This window comes from Giraffa tippelskirchi, chromosome 13 (genome assembly GCF_054371585.1).
Source record: "Giraffa tippelskirchi isolate mGirTip1 chromosome 13, T2T-mGirTip1v1.2.pri, whole genome shotgun sequence".
NCBI lineage: Eukaryota > Metazoa > Chordata > Mammalia > Artiodactyla > Giraffidae > Giraffa > Giraffa tippelskirchi.
In genome coordinates this window covers 99,476,115-99,491,897 of record NC_137287.1, presented here as the reverse complement: position 1 = coordinate 99,491,897, position 15,783 = coordinate 99,476,115, and the positions used below count along the sequence as shown (strand labels likewise).

The window sequence follows — 15,783 nt, the reverse complement described above, 5'->3', positions numbered from 1 at the left end:
GAGAGCCGTTCCTGGGGCAGAAGCTGAAGTGTTTCAAAATTTCCTGTCCAGCTGTATTTCTCCATCCTCCAGAAGTGGTTAACAATCAAGCAGTTTCACCTTTGCAGTGGGATTTTACTTAGGCAAGTGCTTTCAAGTTTCAAAGAGAAACACTGCACTTGCAACAATTCTTTATCTCTAAGTTTTAAAAGGTAAATGAATTACCCCCCAAAGTACAGAAGACGGCTGTCATGATCACGCCTGAGACCTGCAGTCCAGAACCTTAGATTTTCATGTCAGTTCAGCCATCAACTCCATAAGCAAGTTACTGAGTGGTTTTGTCTAGTTTCCTGTAAGAAACACTCCCAGGATATAAAAGTTCATTTATAAGACCAAGTGAAAGGTATTTTGTGCTTGATAATTTCAACGTTATAAAGTACTTCTCTATAGGTTTGAAGTGCATAAGAAATGAATATACAATTTAGTATTTTGTCTTCTAATCTATGCTTTTAATAATCATTCTCAGCCTACTGGCTAAGTGGCACCACTTGGATACGACAGGTGCCTGCAAAGGAGGATGAGGCCAGCAGACAACCCACCTCCCCTCCCCCACCACTGGCCACTAGCTCTGACATGATGTCTGCAATTCGAAGATAAGGAGTAAGACAGCTTTGATGACAGAGCCCAATTCTGTCAATTAATGCCATGAAAAAGAGCACTATTTTGAGACATTTTCAAAATGTCTCCTGGATCCCTCTGGTCACTAGATATGACATCTCTTCTTCCTTTAACTTTTTGGGTTTTTTTGGCTGCTTGTGGGATCTTGGTTCCCCAACCAGGGATCGAACTCATGCCCCCTGCAGCTCAGAGTGCTAACCACTGGATAGACAGGAAGTCTCTGTTCTCCCTTTATCATATTCCTGCAGCTGTGCAGATGGCTCCCATAAAGAAGTCTGACAGAAACCAAAAACCAACAGCTAGAGTGAATGTACTTTAATTTACTGGCATTGTCAATCTATGAACAAGACAGGTATTATTTATTTTTTTTCCATGAAGGGAGGTGGTTTCCAATCTGCTATTATATGTGCCCACAGCTTCACCTTGAACATGCAGCATTCAGGCTGTACTCAGGGTCTAGGAGGAAAAGAGAAAATCCAAGTTGCTGGTCCTTTTATGTCTTCTTAAAAATCCAACACAAATAGGGGAAATAACTTCCTTACAGTGAGCTGTATAATATGATTGTGGCTTCAGTTCACTCAGCTGGTGATAAACTTTGGCTCTCAGATGTAAAAACTGTAGGTTCACATGAGCGGCCCTAGCCAAAGAGGCACCTCCCTGCTAAGTAAAGCCAAACATTCTCCCCACAGTTAAGAAACACTCTGCCTTTACAAGACGTTGAGGCAGTGGGGACTCATTCCCTGCACGAGGTATAGACAATGGTCACTGTGCTGTTTACTGGGGCCAGACTCTACTTCCTGGCCCCAAGGACATCGCAAGGTCGAGGGCATTCGATGCAGGGTTTGGCTCGGCCATGCTGCAGGCAGAGGAGGGGTGATTTTTCTTAGTTAGCTCACTGTTAAAACAGAAACAACCCAACCTAAAGGTCTCATTCCTCAGAATGATGAGATTAGACAGAGAGCCCCAGCAGAAACAGGGCTCAATTCAAAACACCGCTCATCTCCAGACTTGTAATAAAATATTTACTAATTTAAAATGAAAATGAAGAATGCTTAGGGGAGACAGTTCCAGTAAGTAAAATTGCTCATAGCCACAAGCTGCCAAAGGATTAATATTTACCGCATTTCCTTGCTACTGCAGATCTGAAGCTTTTTTTTTTTTTTAAAGCAAAACAACAAAATTAAATCTGAAAAACATCTCTCTGGTAATTTGCCTCACTTTATCTTTGAAATAATAATGTCAAGAAAGTGGTTGAGAGATCAAATCACTTTAGTAGTTTGAACTTATCAATTGTACAAAACTGTCTTACTTTGCAATGCCAACATCAGAGGTGAAATGAACCAAACTCTGAAAGCATAATAAATTTAGCAAAACAGTATTCACTGCAGGGTCTTGATGATTTTAATACTTGATAAGAAATCAGGATCCTTGCCTGTACTTGTAGCCCTTATGCTTGAGAACATTAGCAGATGTGGGGAAAATAAACTCTCAGAGAAGTGTAATTTTTCAAGCTTCTGAAGTAGTTTCATAACTCCAATAACAATTATAAAAGCTGAGAGTTTATCCTCTGAATTATTTGATTTTGTGCAGACAAATGAAACAGGTTTAATTAAAATAAGATAGCCGAAGGCTCTTTACCTAAGCTTTGCTAAATGAACTGAAAATCAATGTGACAATTACTTCTGCTTGTCAGGGCCTCCCAATGACATTCTTTGATTAAGCCATGAGACTCTACAACCTGTATGCCTCAAATGATCATCCCATTAACTCTAAATGTACCAACTGACCAAACATGGACAGTTATTTCAGAAAGCTGAAATTTGATTTTTAAAAGCTTTCTAAAAACTTATGGTGCAACTGTTTTTCTAAATGTATCCGTAACTTACATATTATTCCTTTTTCACTTTCACAATTTTTATGTTGCTGCCAGCAGTCTTCATGGCGTTTGCTTTGAATTCGGTCTTCAGTGCCTCTCTGACTGCTTTTGCACAGATCTGGGAGTATCGGATGTAGCTGGGAGGAAATGAGAAGAGCAAGAAAGCTAATAATCAATGATCCAGCCAGATTGGTTGTGTGACTGTGCTTTTGTTTTCCTTCTTGTACTTTTGGTTTCGTTGTACATTATTGTAGAACTAAACTTTAACATAAATGACTAATGCAAAAGGAATCTATACAAAGAGAAATAAGACCAGAAAGAAATGTATCAAAGCCTTCACTGGTATTAGAATGGGAGATTTTTTAGTTTTCTTTGCACTGTTTTCTCTTCAATACATATTAATTTGAACTAAAAGATGCATAGATTTATTAGAGGAAAAAACCCACAGCACAGTCCTAAATGTTAACAGCGGGTATAACATGACTGTTCTTTTTCCCATTTTATTCAACATTTTGTCTTTTATTATTCTTACAAGATAAAGCATACAAAATTAAAAGAGGGGAAAAAAAACCTATTTTGAATGAAAACAGCTCTACTTCTGATTATTTAAAGGTTTTCCTCAGAATACTGGATTCTGATTCACAGGTCTGCCATTGAAAATAACTTCCCAATCAAAGTTTCTAAGTTAAACTGAGAAGCCCTTAGAGAACATTATCAATTCGAGCAAAATATCTGACAGCCTGCTTCCTGTTTGCTACATGGGACTCCCATCAACACCTTATTTTCCAGGAGACTAAGCTCACTTTTCACACTTTTTGAAAACAGGAAGGGGAGAGTTTGTTGCTGACTATTTTCTCATGTTTTCAGGTTTGTTTTTTGGGGGGCCAGAGGTAGGAGTTCGATTCTTACTTGCACTCCTAGGAACTGGTGACCTGTGCATCTTTTTGTCTAATTTGCTCACCTGTAAAAACAACAGGACAAAGCAGAAGGATAACAATATTTGTCCCACGGGTGGCTGGGAGGATGAAAGACCAAGTGAGATGAGCAGGTTTGCTCCACCTGTCTCATGGTAGGTGCTGCCTCTGAAGGGGACTATCATGCCTCCAATCCCACAGTACTCTGCTTGACCTTGCAAACCAGGCAACTCTTGGGTTGCCCAGTCACATACCCACAGGTCACCATTAGGAGGTGCTACTTAATCTAGTCAAGTAACAAGGTGTGTTAACCTGAGCCAGGTGAGCAGCTCAATTGGGTGTACGGGCAAAGAAACCAGGTGTGACACCTAGATCCATGGTTTCTCCATCTCACCAGAAGCCGTGGCCTCCAGTGTGTTCCATATTCTGGCTTCCCAGAAGCCACCACTCACCTGTGGTAGAGCTCTTGACACCTTATCAAGGGCTTTCACCCGTTTTACCGATAAACCTGACAACAGGAGTTAATTTTTAATGATGCTGGGAAGAAACGCCAGCTATGTTGACTGTGGTTACACCCAGAGAACCCCTCTGCTCTCTCGAGCTCTGTTACTTCTAGAACCTCAACTGAGTGAGAAGCGCCATCCTTGAAAAGACATGGCACTTGTCGAGGGCGCTCCTGGAGGCACGCAGGCGCTCGGCGACACTCCGGCAGACGCAGGCAGGTGCTAGGGGCCCGGCGGCCGTGACCCTGGCCCAGCGTCCGCAGGCCGCCATCTTGGGACCTCACTCGCCGGGCCGACCCCCATCCGCGAAGCGCCCGGCGTGACCTCCGACCCCGAGCCGCCCCGTACCTCCCAGTGCCCCACGGGTCCGCCCTTCGCGAGGCCTCGGCCTACCTGAGTCCAGCCTGTCGCCAGTACGCCACCATGATGTCGCGGGAAGGGGCGCGTCGGGCCGAATCGCGAAGACCAGTCAATGTCAGCACAGCGCGCGGCCCGGCTGCCGGAAGGTCAGGTCTGAGAAGCGGAAGGGGCGGGGCTCCGAGCCTGCCAGTCCCGCCTCCTCCTGTCTCGCCCCGCCCCCCCGGACGGCCTCGCTGCCTCGTTGCAGAATGCTCCCAGTGCCGTGAGCCAATAGGGGCGCGCGACCCGTGCCGCGGTAGCCAGTGCAGGTGTGCCCCGCGGGCTTCCGTAGTAGCCTTGGCGGGGCTAGAGGGGAGGCGTGACCGTGTGGAACCGGTAGCGCGGGACTCTGAACCGCGTCAAGGCCGGTGTTCTGGGCGCACCACCCCTTCCCCGCCCCTGGACCCGACGGCCGGGTCCGGACCTTGACGACACGCCAGCACGACCGTCCCGAGTTTACAGTTAACTATAGCGAGCCGACCTTCGACAGTTCTGGGGTTTCAGGCCGGTCCAGAGTGGGTAACCAGACCGGACAGCAGAGTCCGGCCGTGGGGAGCAGACTGGACATCGGAGGAAGGGAGGGCCGAGGCGCTGCGCGTCCAACCTAGAATCTCAACCTTGGACGCTGAGCCGGCTCCAGCACGTGGCAATTAGGCGAATTCTTACAAGGATAAAACACTTCTTTTACTCCTTGCAGTTATTAGAAAGAAATTATGATCAGGAAAAACATCATAGTTAAAAGGAAGTTTTTATTAACAGGAAGTTTTTTCTTAATTCATATAAGATCCACCTTTAATATTAAAAAATATTCTACATAGTCTGAGAGCCTTAATTCTAACCCATGAACAGCAGTATTCCAGTCGTCTCAAATGCTTACTTTAACAGATAAAAGCCATTAACTACCAGCTACTTTACTAAAAGTAACTACACTGGAAAATGAAAATTTATGGAATTATTATTAGAATAAAAAAGTCAGGATAACATTTTGTTTAGAAATCTTTTTATCATTAGGCTATTCTGACACTTTCCAGAACAAGTATAATTTTCAGAAATTATACAAGGCAATTTATTAAATATCAATATTTAGCAATGTTTTGTTTAGTTGAAATGTTAATTGTAAAAAATGTTATAAAAATAATAAACTTTATTGGCTTTAATGAGCTTTTACAAATGTCCTAAGAAGCTTCAAGCTAAACGGTATTTTAAGTAGAAAAACACTAATTTTTAAATTGGTATATGATTTTTGTAGTTTATGTACCTATATTAACTGGTTTCTTTTGTAGGAAATCTGACTAGAAGTTGATAGCATTAAGTACTGTGAAATAAAAGCAAGAGCTCATCACCTTTTAATAATACTCTGTATGCAGCAATTCCAAGGATCAAAGATATTCTTATTTAGTGGTGGATAATTAATTGCCTGCTACAAAATACACATACTGACTGTTCATCCAAAGCAAGGATTTCCTATAAATAAAAGCTGCAAAGCAGTTCACAGGGTGCTTTGGGCCAATGCTTTTTTTTTTTCACCCTATTATTCTTTTTTTCTTCTCCACCGCCCCCATCCCCCGCAGTGACACAGTATTAAAAGCAGTAAGTCCCTGGGATTTATGCTTCAGATCACGACATCATTTGAGTAATTTCAAGTGATGTACAGCTCTTCATGGAACAAAGATGTTTTGTGGTCATAATTACTTCACAAAGTAATTATATTCAAATAACCTGACATATCATGCTTTAGCAATTACAGAACCATGATTTTGACACATGGCAATTTATAAGTTAGGCAAATGTGAAATGCTAAAAGATGTGAACAGCTGTTCTTCTGTTTAAGTTTAGAGCGCTGCAAAATTCTGGTAATGACTATTTTTTCAGTTAACATAACCAGCCCACGATACAGCATACTAAATCAAAAAGTACAAATCCAAGGAAGGTAATACCTTTACTAAGTTACAAAACTTTGGCAAATCAGTACAGTACTCTTTATAACACAATAAAATGTACTTTTGTTGGAGTCATTTATTACTTTTGTGATAATTTTTACTCCAAAAAATGTTATTTGAATATGAAATTAAAGCATTGTGATTTTTAATGGTGGTTTATAGCAGAGCAAATTATTTCATACAATTAATATCTTTTTAAAACGATAGTTTCTCCTTTAAAAGTGAGTTCCCTCATGTAAGCTCTCCAAGTTTACTGCAGCAGGGCAGTCGTGCGTATGCAGAAGGGGCTCTGCTTGGTTCTGGGGTTGGTCCAAAGCCAGGTAGAGTTCCAATGCATGAAAAGCTTTAAAATTCTACCTTAAGGAGGTTTCATCAGCCAATACCAATTTCCAAGCATATTTTTCAAAAAACTTAAAATTTTGCACACATACTGGAATCCTCAAAATCAGTCATTTCAGACAATACTAGTTTCAGCTGATCCCTTTTATTTAGAAACCCTGCACCTCTTTGATCAAGTTACATAGCTTTTCTTCAGCTTATTAAAAGAAAAAAAAATTCTACCTAAAATAGAGTTGTATTTTTTAAATAACAAATAAATATACTGTCAGCTTGTAGAGACCTGGGGAACTGGGTGCCATCTATCAACCTCCATTATCATTTCTCCACAAATGCTGCCGCCGCCATCGGTGTCCGTATGCTTCCTCTTGCTGAAGCTGTCAGTTCCTCAATTTCAGCATTTAATTTATGTATTACCCACTCCATTGCTTCTCGGCCCTTAAAAAAAAAATCCAGTATGTTTACTGATACCAAGTGAGAGCAAAGGCATGCATGAATAGCACGTCAGGAAGTCACAATGGACGGGACAAGCATAACTAAGCCGCACCAGGACAGTTTTCTATTTTCTTCTTTTAATGTTATTTACCAAATATCAAATACTTTAAGAAACTGGCTTGATCTAAAACTGGTTTTTATTTTGTTTGCAAAAGATGTTCTAAAAAGAATCTACAATTATATGATAGTGATGTTTTACTTTATGATTAGAATGGTCCCCCTTCTGGTGGTGAGGTCAAACTCCATTTCTCTTTTTATGTCCCTATTTTACACCAAAATCCTGCCCGCAGCTCTGAAGGCTCTGGTTGGTCTGACTTCCTCTCCAACCCCTCTCTTCTGGCACTCTGTGCACTTCCCTGAGGGACAGAAGGAGGAGCACTGCCTGCTTCTGGCCTCGGGGGCTTTGCACGTGCAGCTGCTCCACCTGGACCACTCCCTAGCAGAGCCCTCACGGCCTACCCACCCCTCGCTCAGAACTGGGCAGCAACACCCCTTACTCAGCACTCATGAAGCACTCTCGTACCTTTCTGTACTTTTCCTTTCCTAATGCCGTGTTGTATGATTAATGTCGCCTTCCTCTTAGTTCCACGAGGGCAGGCACCACGTTTGTTTTGCTCCCCGCTGTGTCCCCAGTCTAGCCTAGCACTCTGCCTGACACAGAGAAGGCATCTATGAATATCTTTTGACTGCTGAATGATATTACACATTATAAAACAGTGCATTAGACATCTCTTTCTCTAAACTTACTTTATTTTAAATCATACATTCTCAATGGGGCAAAAATTAGTTGGGGGGTAGTGGGGAAAAATCTCATTCTTTTAATGTATGAAGCACAGACACAGACCCATATATCTCTGTATCTATAGACATAATGTTTGGCATTAAATAATTTCTCAGGGTGGGGATAGTTAGGAGAAAATATCTACAGTGGATCTGGGGGTGAAAGGAGATGATAATGAGAAATAGGCTGAGAATCTATGCTTTCAACAGTGACACACAGCTTCGCCTCCCCCCGCCCCCTCAAGTGCTGGGCCCCCAGCCACAGATTTCCCATGATATCTCATTTACTCTTCACACCCAATCCTGTAAGGTGGGTAATTAGTCTTCACTTCGCAGATACGAAACTGAGGCAGAGAAAGGCTCACTTAGTTAACTGCCCAAGATGATCAGAGTTACAGGTGGAATGTGAACCCAGACACACTAGACCCCAGTAACAGCCCACATGGCGTCACACTGCAGTGGCTCAGGCAGCTCACAAGGACAGCTCCTCTGAAGAAATGACCCAGGAAGAAGAGCAAGCGGGGAAAGACTTCCCAGGTGACCCAGTGGTTAAGACTCTGTGCTTCCACTGCAGGGGGCCTGGGCAACTAAGATCCCACAAGCCTGCACCCCACCTCCCACAGTAAGCGAGAGCAGCCTTACTTACTTTATTAGCATTTGATGATATCGTACTTGCCATCAGCCCTTCAAGGTAACTGCCGAGACTGACTCCTTTCACAGTAATTATGGCTTCTTGAGTCAAAATAGTTCTAGAACAAAACACATTCGCACAGCTTCAGGATGATCTAATTTTCATTTTTCATACTTAAGAAAAATTAAAATATATTGTAAAATAAGCTTGTTAAAATACTTTTCACTTACTTTTCTGGGTCTTGAGGATGTGGTTTGTATATAAGTCTCTCATCTACTGAAACCATATTTGTAAATGAAATCTACGGAATTAAAAAAAGAAGTCAAATAGTGTTGGTAATCAAGATTAAAAACATTTCCAAAATTAACTCACAAACCAGAATCTTGATAGGTAAATATGCAAAACAGTATATAAACCACTTTGATATTACTATGTAAATAGAAGTTTTCAATATTTATTGCTTACTTTTTATTAAAAAAGTAATACATTTGACAAAAGCACCATAATAGTAATAATATACACTGATTCCAAATTCATTTTATTGAGTGCTATCTCCTAGAAGTTAACAGGCAGGCTCATTAGAGCTCTGAGGCTGCAAACAGGCAGAGATGGTCCAGCATCTGAGTATGAATTTCTTAGACCAGGCTGAAGAGTGTATGTCCACTTTTATATCAACTACAAGAGGGAATGGAGAAGGAAATGGCAACCCACTCCAGTATTCTTGCCTGGTGAATCCCATGGACAGAGGAGCCTGGTGGGTTATGGTCCATGGGGGCACAAAAGTTGGACACGACTTAGTGACGGAACAACCACCACCACCACAAGAGAGAAAAAACTAAGCCAGGTAGTTACTTACATTTGTAGATTTAAGTTCCATTGTTTTCTCTACGGGATCCACTACAGAATGTTCTTGTACATATGTTTTGGTTCTTGCTGCACCAATAATCTAAGTAAAACATTTGGAATTAGTTATCAGGGGAGGATTTCTTAACTAATGTTATCAATATTTTATTTGAAGGTAAAGATGTGTTAGTATTTTGAACCAAAAATGTGTTTTCATAAAAAACACAAGGAATGAGGCAAAGGTCAGAAAGGAGGCCCATTTAAGGGAGAAGATGAGACTCCCAGACACGAAAACCCTCCGCAGAGACGATTTAGCCACAAACCAGCTGAGAACATATGCAGGACAAGGCAGGATGCGAAACTGCCAAGGCTGACATGGAGCGGTGAGCCTGACATTCGGGGAACATAGATGGAGAGAAAGGAGCGCTTCAGAGTGTCTGTCAGGGTTTCCCTGGTGCAGCCCAAGGGGAAGGATGTGGTGGCTCTGCTCTCCATGCAGAAAACCAGCCACTTCACGTCGAAGACACAGCACATCCAGAGGCACTCCCACACTCTGACCCCAAGCCCATCCCAGCCCTGCTCACTTCTTTGTCCACATCATCTAGTGCAGTAGTTTGTACAAAGGAAGCAATTAGCACATTCCTGGTGAAAAACATGTACTTTCATTTTCTGTGTGGGTCCACCTTCTATAAAGAGAGTTTCTACAGGTAACTTGGGTCCACTTATACCAGGATTCTCTCCCATCATGACAGACTGGCTCCCTAAAACCTGCTCCCTTGAAAGAGCAGAGAATTACATTTTCCAATGTACAGGCAGAAGCACCAGATCTTGGAACAAACATGGCCACGGCAAACTGAGATTATGCTTCACTTAACGTTGCAGCACCACTGACCCCAGAAGCTGCCTGCTAACCACCAGCACCAAATCCCAGCTGCCATAGCTCAAGCTGCTGGCAAAGTAGGAAAAGCAGAATAAAACTTTCAGATCACAGAGCATTAGCTGGCTTCCTTCAGAAGGTTTTATCAGGTGACTTCATGAAGACTGTAATAATATTTCTAATTCATTATACACTCATAACTCAAGTTTATTATAATATAATTTGAACTGATGCAAAAATGACATTCAGATTCAGCTCCCACAACCTATTTGAAATTATAATGTGGTTTAGAAAACTTCTCTACAGCAGTCACATTGCTTCAGGAACAAAGGCTCACTTACAGATTTCACAATGGAAGGCAGTCCCCACTCTGTGCTGAGAAGTCTATGGCTGTGCAACTTTCCAGAGGTATCTATGTGTCTGTCCAGTACATCAACTCCAACCACACTTGGATTCATAGGGTTTGGGTATTTCTGCATTGCAGCTGTTGTAACTGTTTCCCATGGATGGCTGCAGACACGAATCAAAAATCAAACCTTTAACAACATGCATATAAATTAAACCATTTATATAACTCATCAAATTATTCTTTACAATTAAAGTTTACTTAATTTGCCTAGGGAAAATTATTTTCTGAAATGTTGACTGGAAGATGATTTCGGGGGGCTCAGTCTACATTATGAACATGTACAGATTTGTCTTTTTTTCAGTACACAGGATATGTGCCACAGCTGATGCCTGAGAGGTTAAAATAACTTATAGAACACTCCAGTAGTTTCCTGAGTCATATTTTCCACTCACCAGTATCCTCTTACATGTAAATTTTGTTTCTAGGAACACTGATTCATATTAAACATGTACTTGCCTCTAATAATGTAATAAATAATCGTGACCCCTCCAGCCAATCTTTTTATTCATTACTTTCCTCCAAGGAGTGGTTCTGACATCTGTTTTGAAAAGGTCACTCAATACACTGTTTTTTTTCCAAGGTACTCCTAATGTGCCATTTTCTAATAGTCTCTCTTCATCAGCCTTTGCTTATGAAGGATTAAGATGGCAACAGCATCATGGAACTTGCCGCATCTTTAAATTTCTGAAAAAACACATGTACTTGGGTGATTTACAACATAATGTGCATTTGTTCTTTTCACAACTTACCTGAACAATATACTTATACAAAAGATACACCTTTCAAGTGAGCCTCTGACTAATTACAATGAACATTAAAAGTGACTGGTTCTATGTCTTCACTGAAAGGAAGGACAAGATCTGGAGATGGTGTTTCAAACCACACTTACTGATAAACGATACTGCATGGCTTTTTATTTTTCTAAATGCAAAACAAGTAGGCACTAATCTATTTCAACTTTTCGGAGAACTAAGCCTGATAACTTTTTGTGGACACAAGGAAAATCTCAATCCCACTTGCTTTGCAAAATCCTGGACAACCAATACCAGTTTTCTTTTTTAAAAAAATTTACTTTTAATGGAAGGATAATTGCTTTACAATTACAATATTGTGCTGGTTTCCGCCATACATCAGCCATAGGTATACATATGTCTCCTCTCTCTTGAACTCCCTCCCACCCCATCATTACTCTTAATGCTTTCATTTTTGCTATAATACTATACAGAAATGAATCCCATTCTATTTTTAATCTCAAGCCTTATTCAGCATTAAGTGCAGGCATACAAGTGAAGCTATTTCACAAATCTAAACAGTCCCCACAAAAAGAAGTGATAGGGGTCAAGCACTCTGACTGTTACCAAGGAAACTATCTAAAATGAGAATAAGATGAGTGAGCCCTTCCCTGTCTCCATCTAGTCAGAGACTCTGGGTAGCTGGCTTCCTGGAATTTATCTCTTCCCTATCTCCTCTAAAAAATTAGCAATTGCAAGGTTTCAGGATGGTTGTATGTTATTTGTAATTCAGTACTTCTCTCCTCTCTGGGCCAACCTGAAAACACTGATGTTGACTTAGCTTTATAAAACATGTCTAGCTCAAAAATCACAAAGGATGCATATTACAATTAACAATCTTCCAGAAATTAATTTTAACTGAATTAATGTAATCATGTGAAAAGATTTCACACTGCAAGACATTCAAAGATAGTGCCAAAGGGCAGTCAATCAGTGGAACTGGTACTGGCTCAGTGAACTGTCCAATTTTTTCACCTATAAAACGTGGGGAACACTGTTCACTGAGGCAGCAATGATGTCTTGATTATTTACCAAAGTGGAATCGATCCAAAGAACAGCGCCTGGTGCCTAGTGGGCTTTCATATTTGGTGTAAGAATCAATGAATGACTTCAACCAGATACCAACTACATCCTAGGCCTCAGAAGGAAGTCTGGCAACTCAAAGATGGGAAAGACACAGAAGGTAACCTAAGACGACTTAGATGTTACTTAGTAACATCCTTAAGATGGGAAACACTGGGAAAGTGTAAAATTTGAGAGTGGAGATAAACAACTTCATCTTCAGGGATGCTGAGTTTGAAAAGCCCGCAGAACGCTGGAGCAGAGACACATTGCTGAAACCTGAAAATAAGGATTTTGAAGGTCAAGAGAGGCTGGAGGCCTAGGTACAGATTTGGCTTCTGGAAATGCATATGTATCAGCTGGGACCTTGATCGAGAAGTCCAGATTATCTGGGGAGAATCAGGGCTTCTCCCAGAACATGCAGAGCATTTATGTATTTCCATGTTCTGGGAGCAGAGTCTCAGAGCCTCCATCAAATTTCAGAGAAGTCTGCGACAAGAGAAAGATTAAGAATCTCTGATGAAATGCAAGAAGGCCAACATCAGAATCTCACTGAGCATTTACACTGAAGAGGAAGAAGAGAGGGAAACATTAAAGAAACGGGCAGAATGAGTGGAGAGGAGGGGTGGGGAACAACCTAGGGAGAAGAGTGTTAAGGAAGAAAGGTATAAGACATAGTGGAAAGAACTTAAGCATTTAAACCCAGAAGAAAACTGAAAAGAAGAAACCACCCATGATCCTAATGCTTCAAACAGAGTAGACAAATTTGACCTGGTTAAAGAATATAAAAAAGACTACAAATTTAGGGTCTCCCCCCTGAAAAATGGTAAACATTAGGGAGAAAAGAAACCTTCCCTCTGATTCTAACATTCTCTGCTTTCTAGGATCCAGCGAACTCCTGTATGTGTCTGATTCGATGAGAATGTAAAAAGTCTACAACCTGTTTTAACATTGCCTCAGAAACGCTGTTTTGTTTTTGTTTTTAAATCAAATGGTTAAGCTAAAACATACTACCAAAGCTATAAAAATTAAAACAGTGTGGCAACAATAGCAAGATCAGTGGAATAGGGCAGATAGCTCAGAAATGGATTAAAATATAAATCACAGCAGTGTTTTAGGATGAAGGTGGCCTTTCAAACCGGTGAGAGGAAAAATTATTAGTCAATAAAGAGTGACGAGATAATCGATCAACAATTTGTTCAGGCAAAAATGATACAGGGGATTCAAGGCATGGTTCTACTGTACAATGAATCATGGAAGCAGCAAAGAATTTAATTCCCAATATCCAACTGGTTTAAGACCTTTTTCCTTAGTAAACATTTCCCCCTAACAAAGAGATGTTAATGAACATGGCCTCAAAGACACAGTGCTGGCAGGCCCTGACAACACCGTCATCTTCCATGTCTCAGACGACGAAAATGGGTAACCCAAGGTCACACAGCTTGTCAGAGTCAGGGCTGTACCTTGGACTCCATTTCCAAGGCCATAAATTGCAATTCCTCAAGGCAAGAAGCTGCTGGAAAAGTTCCACTTCCTGGTCGCCTGAGCTCACCCTAAATCCACATTCCGAGGTTAAGAAACTCTACCTGAAGGTGGCGGGGCGACCAGAATCTCGACAGCCCACGCCTTTCTCCCGGATCCTCGGGGCTACGGGGCTCTCCCACACCGAGGGCTGTCAAGGACCTCGTGCTCGGCGCCGCCCCTGCCACCCGAGGGGGCGTCCCCCAGAGGAAGGCCGCAGGGGCCCCGTCCCCAGGCCCCTCCCGTTCGGCCATGTCCCCTGGGAGCCCATTCCTGGGGCGTCCCCGGGGTCTTGACCTTGGACCCCACGACCCGGGCTCCGAGGCGCTCGGGCCCAGCTCCCCCAACTAGGCCCGACGCCCGGAAGCTTCCTGAGGGGCGCCGGTACCTCGCCGCGACTCCGGGCCCAACCTGCCCTCCTACCCCCAGCTGCCCCGTGACCCTCGCCGACCTGCTTCCACCCCAAACTTACTCAAAGACGTGCTCCGAAGTCCAGATCTTCATGGTGTCGGCAGCCAGCACGGTGTCCGGGCGGCGCTAGGGCACAAATGAGGCAAAGAGGCCACTCTTGCCCCCGCCCCGCCCCTCAGCCGCCCAGCCGGCCACCCAGTGCGCACGCGCCGTCGGGCCCGACGCGAGAGACGTCCCGACGCACTGCCCCACGCCCTATCCCGGCCCGGGTTTTGTCCCAGCCTTGCGCGCGGCGCAACGGAGCACCGCCCCTTAGCGCCAGGCGCACCGCGCCGGCGCAGTTCGAGGGCAGCGCTCGGGGCCGCCAGCGCGGGCGCTGTACTGCGCAGGCGCGGCACACAGCCTACGGTCAGCCCCCTCGCGAGCGTAGGCGGGAGCGCGGACGTCTGGGCAGAGTTGGGCCCAGCCCAGCCGGTTTTTGGGCGCGCGGGCAGCTCCCCTCACCTCGTTCCAGCAGGGCCAGTGCTCGCCTGGAGTTCTGAGACCTGTTAACTGGTTCAGTCTGGCCGCTTACGCTGACTGTGCCTGTGCGTTTGAGCAAATGTTCATGGTGACCTATTAAGAGCTTCCTCCTACCTCCTATCCCATTGCACCTGCCTTCACGGAGATTTTGCCCCTGGACGGGGAGCAGATACGCAAGGTGGACCTGGAGACGCTAACATCAGGCAGCACAATTAGTGCCCAGTGGAAGGAGGGTGTTAGGTTAGGAGATTAGGAAGCACGAGTGCTCGCGGAAGAGATGGAAAGCCGCCTGGCCCTGGCTTAAAGGATGGATCTCAGCTCAAGTGTCACCCCCATCCCCCCGCCCAGAGAGCCCTTATACTTCATCACCTTCCTTCATCAGCTTGGCAGTTCCTCTAGCCTTAGATCCTCTGTCACATAGCCTGTTGTATTTTTCTTAGCACTTCTCACTCTTTGAGATCATCTTGTTTGTTTAACTTCCACGCAAACATAAGCCCTTGAGTACAAGGATCTTGCCTGTCTTGCTCAATAATGATTCTCGATAAAGACTCAATGGTTATTTATTTAAAAATGAAAATTATTTGTGGAATGAATGAATTACTGAATCGTCTAGTTTACCTGTTTGGCTTCCTCTAGACTGTGAGCTCCTGATGGGGAGGGCCTTGCCAGACTTGTCCAGCAGTCCCCCTACACTTACATAATCATTGTTTGTTGTATAAATGATTGAGTAAGACTTGAGCTGGTGGGAAGGAATGCCATGCGGTTTCATCCACAGAAGAGCCTCCTTCAGTGGCTTGTCCTCTCTTCCTAGTCCCC

The 15,783-nt window shown here is 43.3% G+C and overlaps 2 protein-coding genes across 3 annotated transcripts; both read right to left on the bottom strand.

Annotated features, from left to right (window-relative positions):
* Positions 1-957: 957 nt before the first annotated feature.
* Positions 958-4,459, bottom strand: ATP5F1E (ATP synthase F1 subunit epsilon). The gene is made up of 3 exons (XM_081559383.1): positions 4,344-4,459; positions 2,544-2,670; positions 958-1,113 (listed from the first exon to the last, which is right to left on the bottom strand). Exons 1-2 carry the CDS (start codon positions 4,373-4,375, stop codon positions 2,547-2,549), a joined length of 156 nt encoding a protein of 51 aa, XP_081415509.1. The 5' UTR covers positions 4,376-4,459; the 3' UTR covers positions 958-1,113; positions 2,544-2,546.
* A 622-nt stretch (positions 4,460-5,081) lies between these two features.
* On the bottom strand, positions 5,082-14,649 carry PRELID3B (PRELI domain containing 3B). 2 transcript variants are annotated; one of them, XM_081559381.1, is made up of 6 exons: positions 14,507-14,649; positions 10,593-10,761; positions 9,388-9,477; positions 8,762-8,832; positions 8,547-8,649; positions 5,082-7,063 (listed from the first exon to the last, which is right to left on the bottom strand). In XM_081559381.1, the coding sequence occupies exons 1-6, from the start codon at positions 14,536-14,538 to the stop codon at positions 6,944-6,946; spliced, it is 585 nt and encodes a 194-aa protein (XP_081415507.1). In that variant the 5' UTR covers positions 14,539-14,649; the 3' UTR covers positions 5,082-6,943. The 2 variants fall into 2 exon arrangements, with proteins under 2 accessions (XP_081415507.1, XP_081415508.1); XM_081559382.1 differs by lacking the exon at positions 9,388-9,477.
* Positions 14,650-15,783: the final 1,134 nt, after the last annotated feature.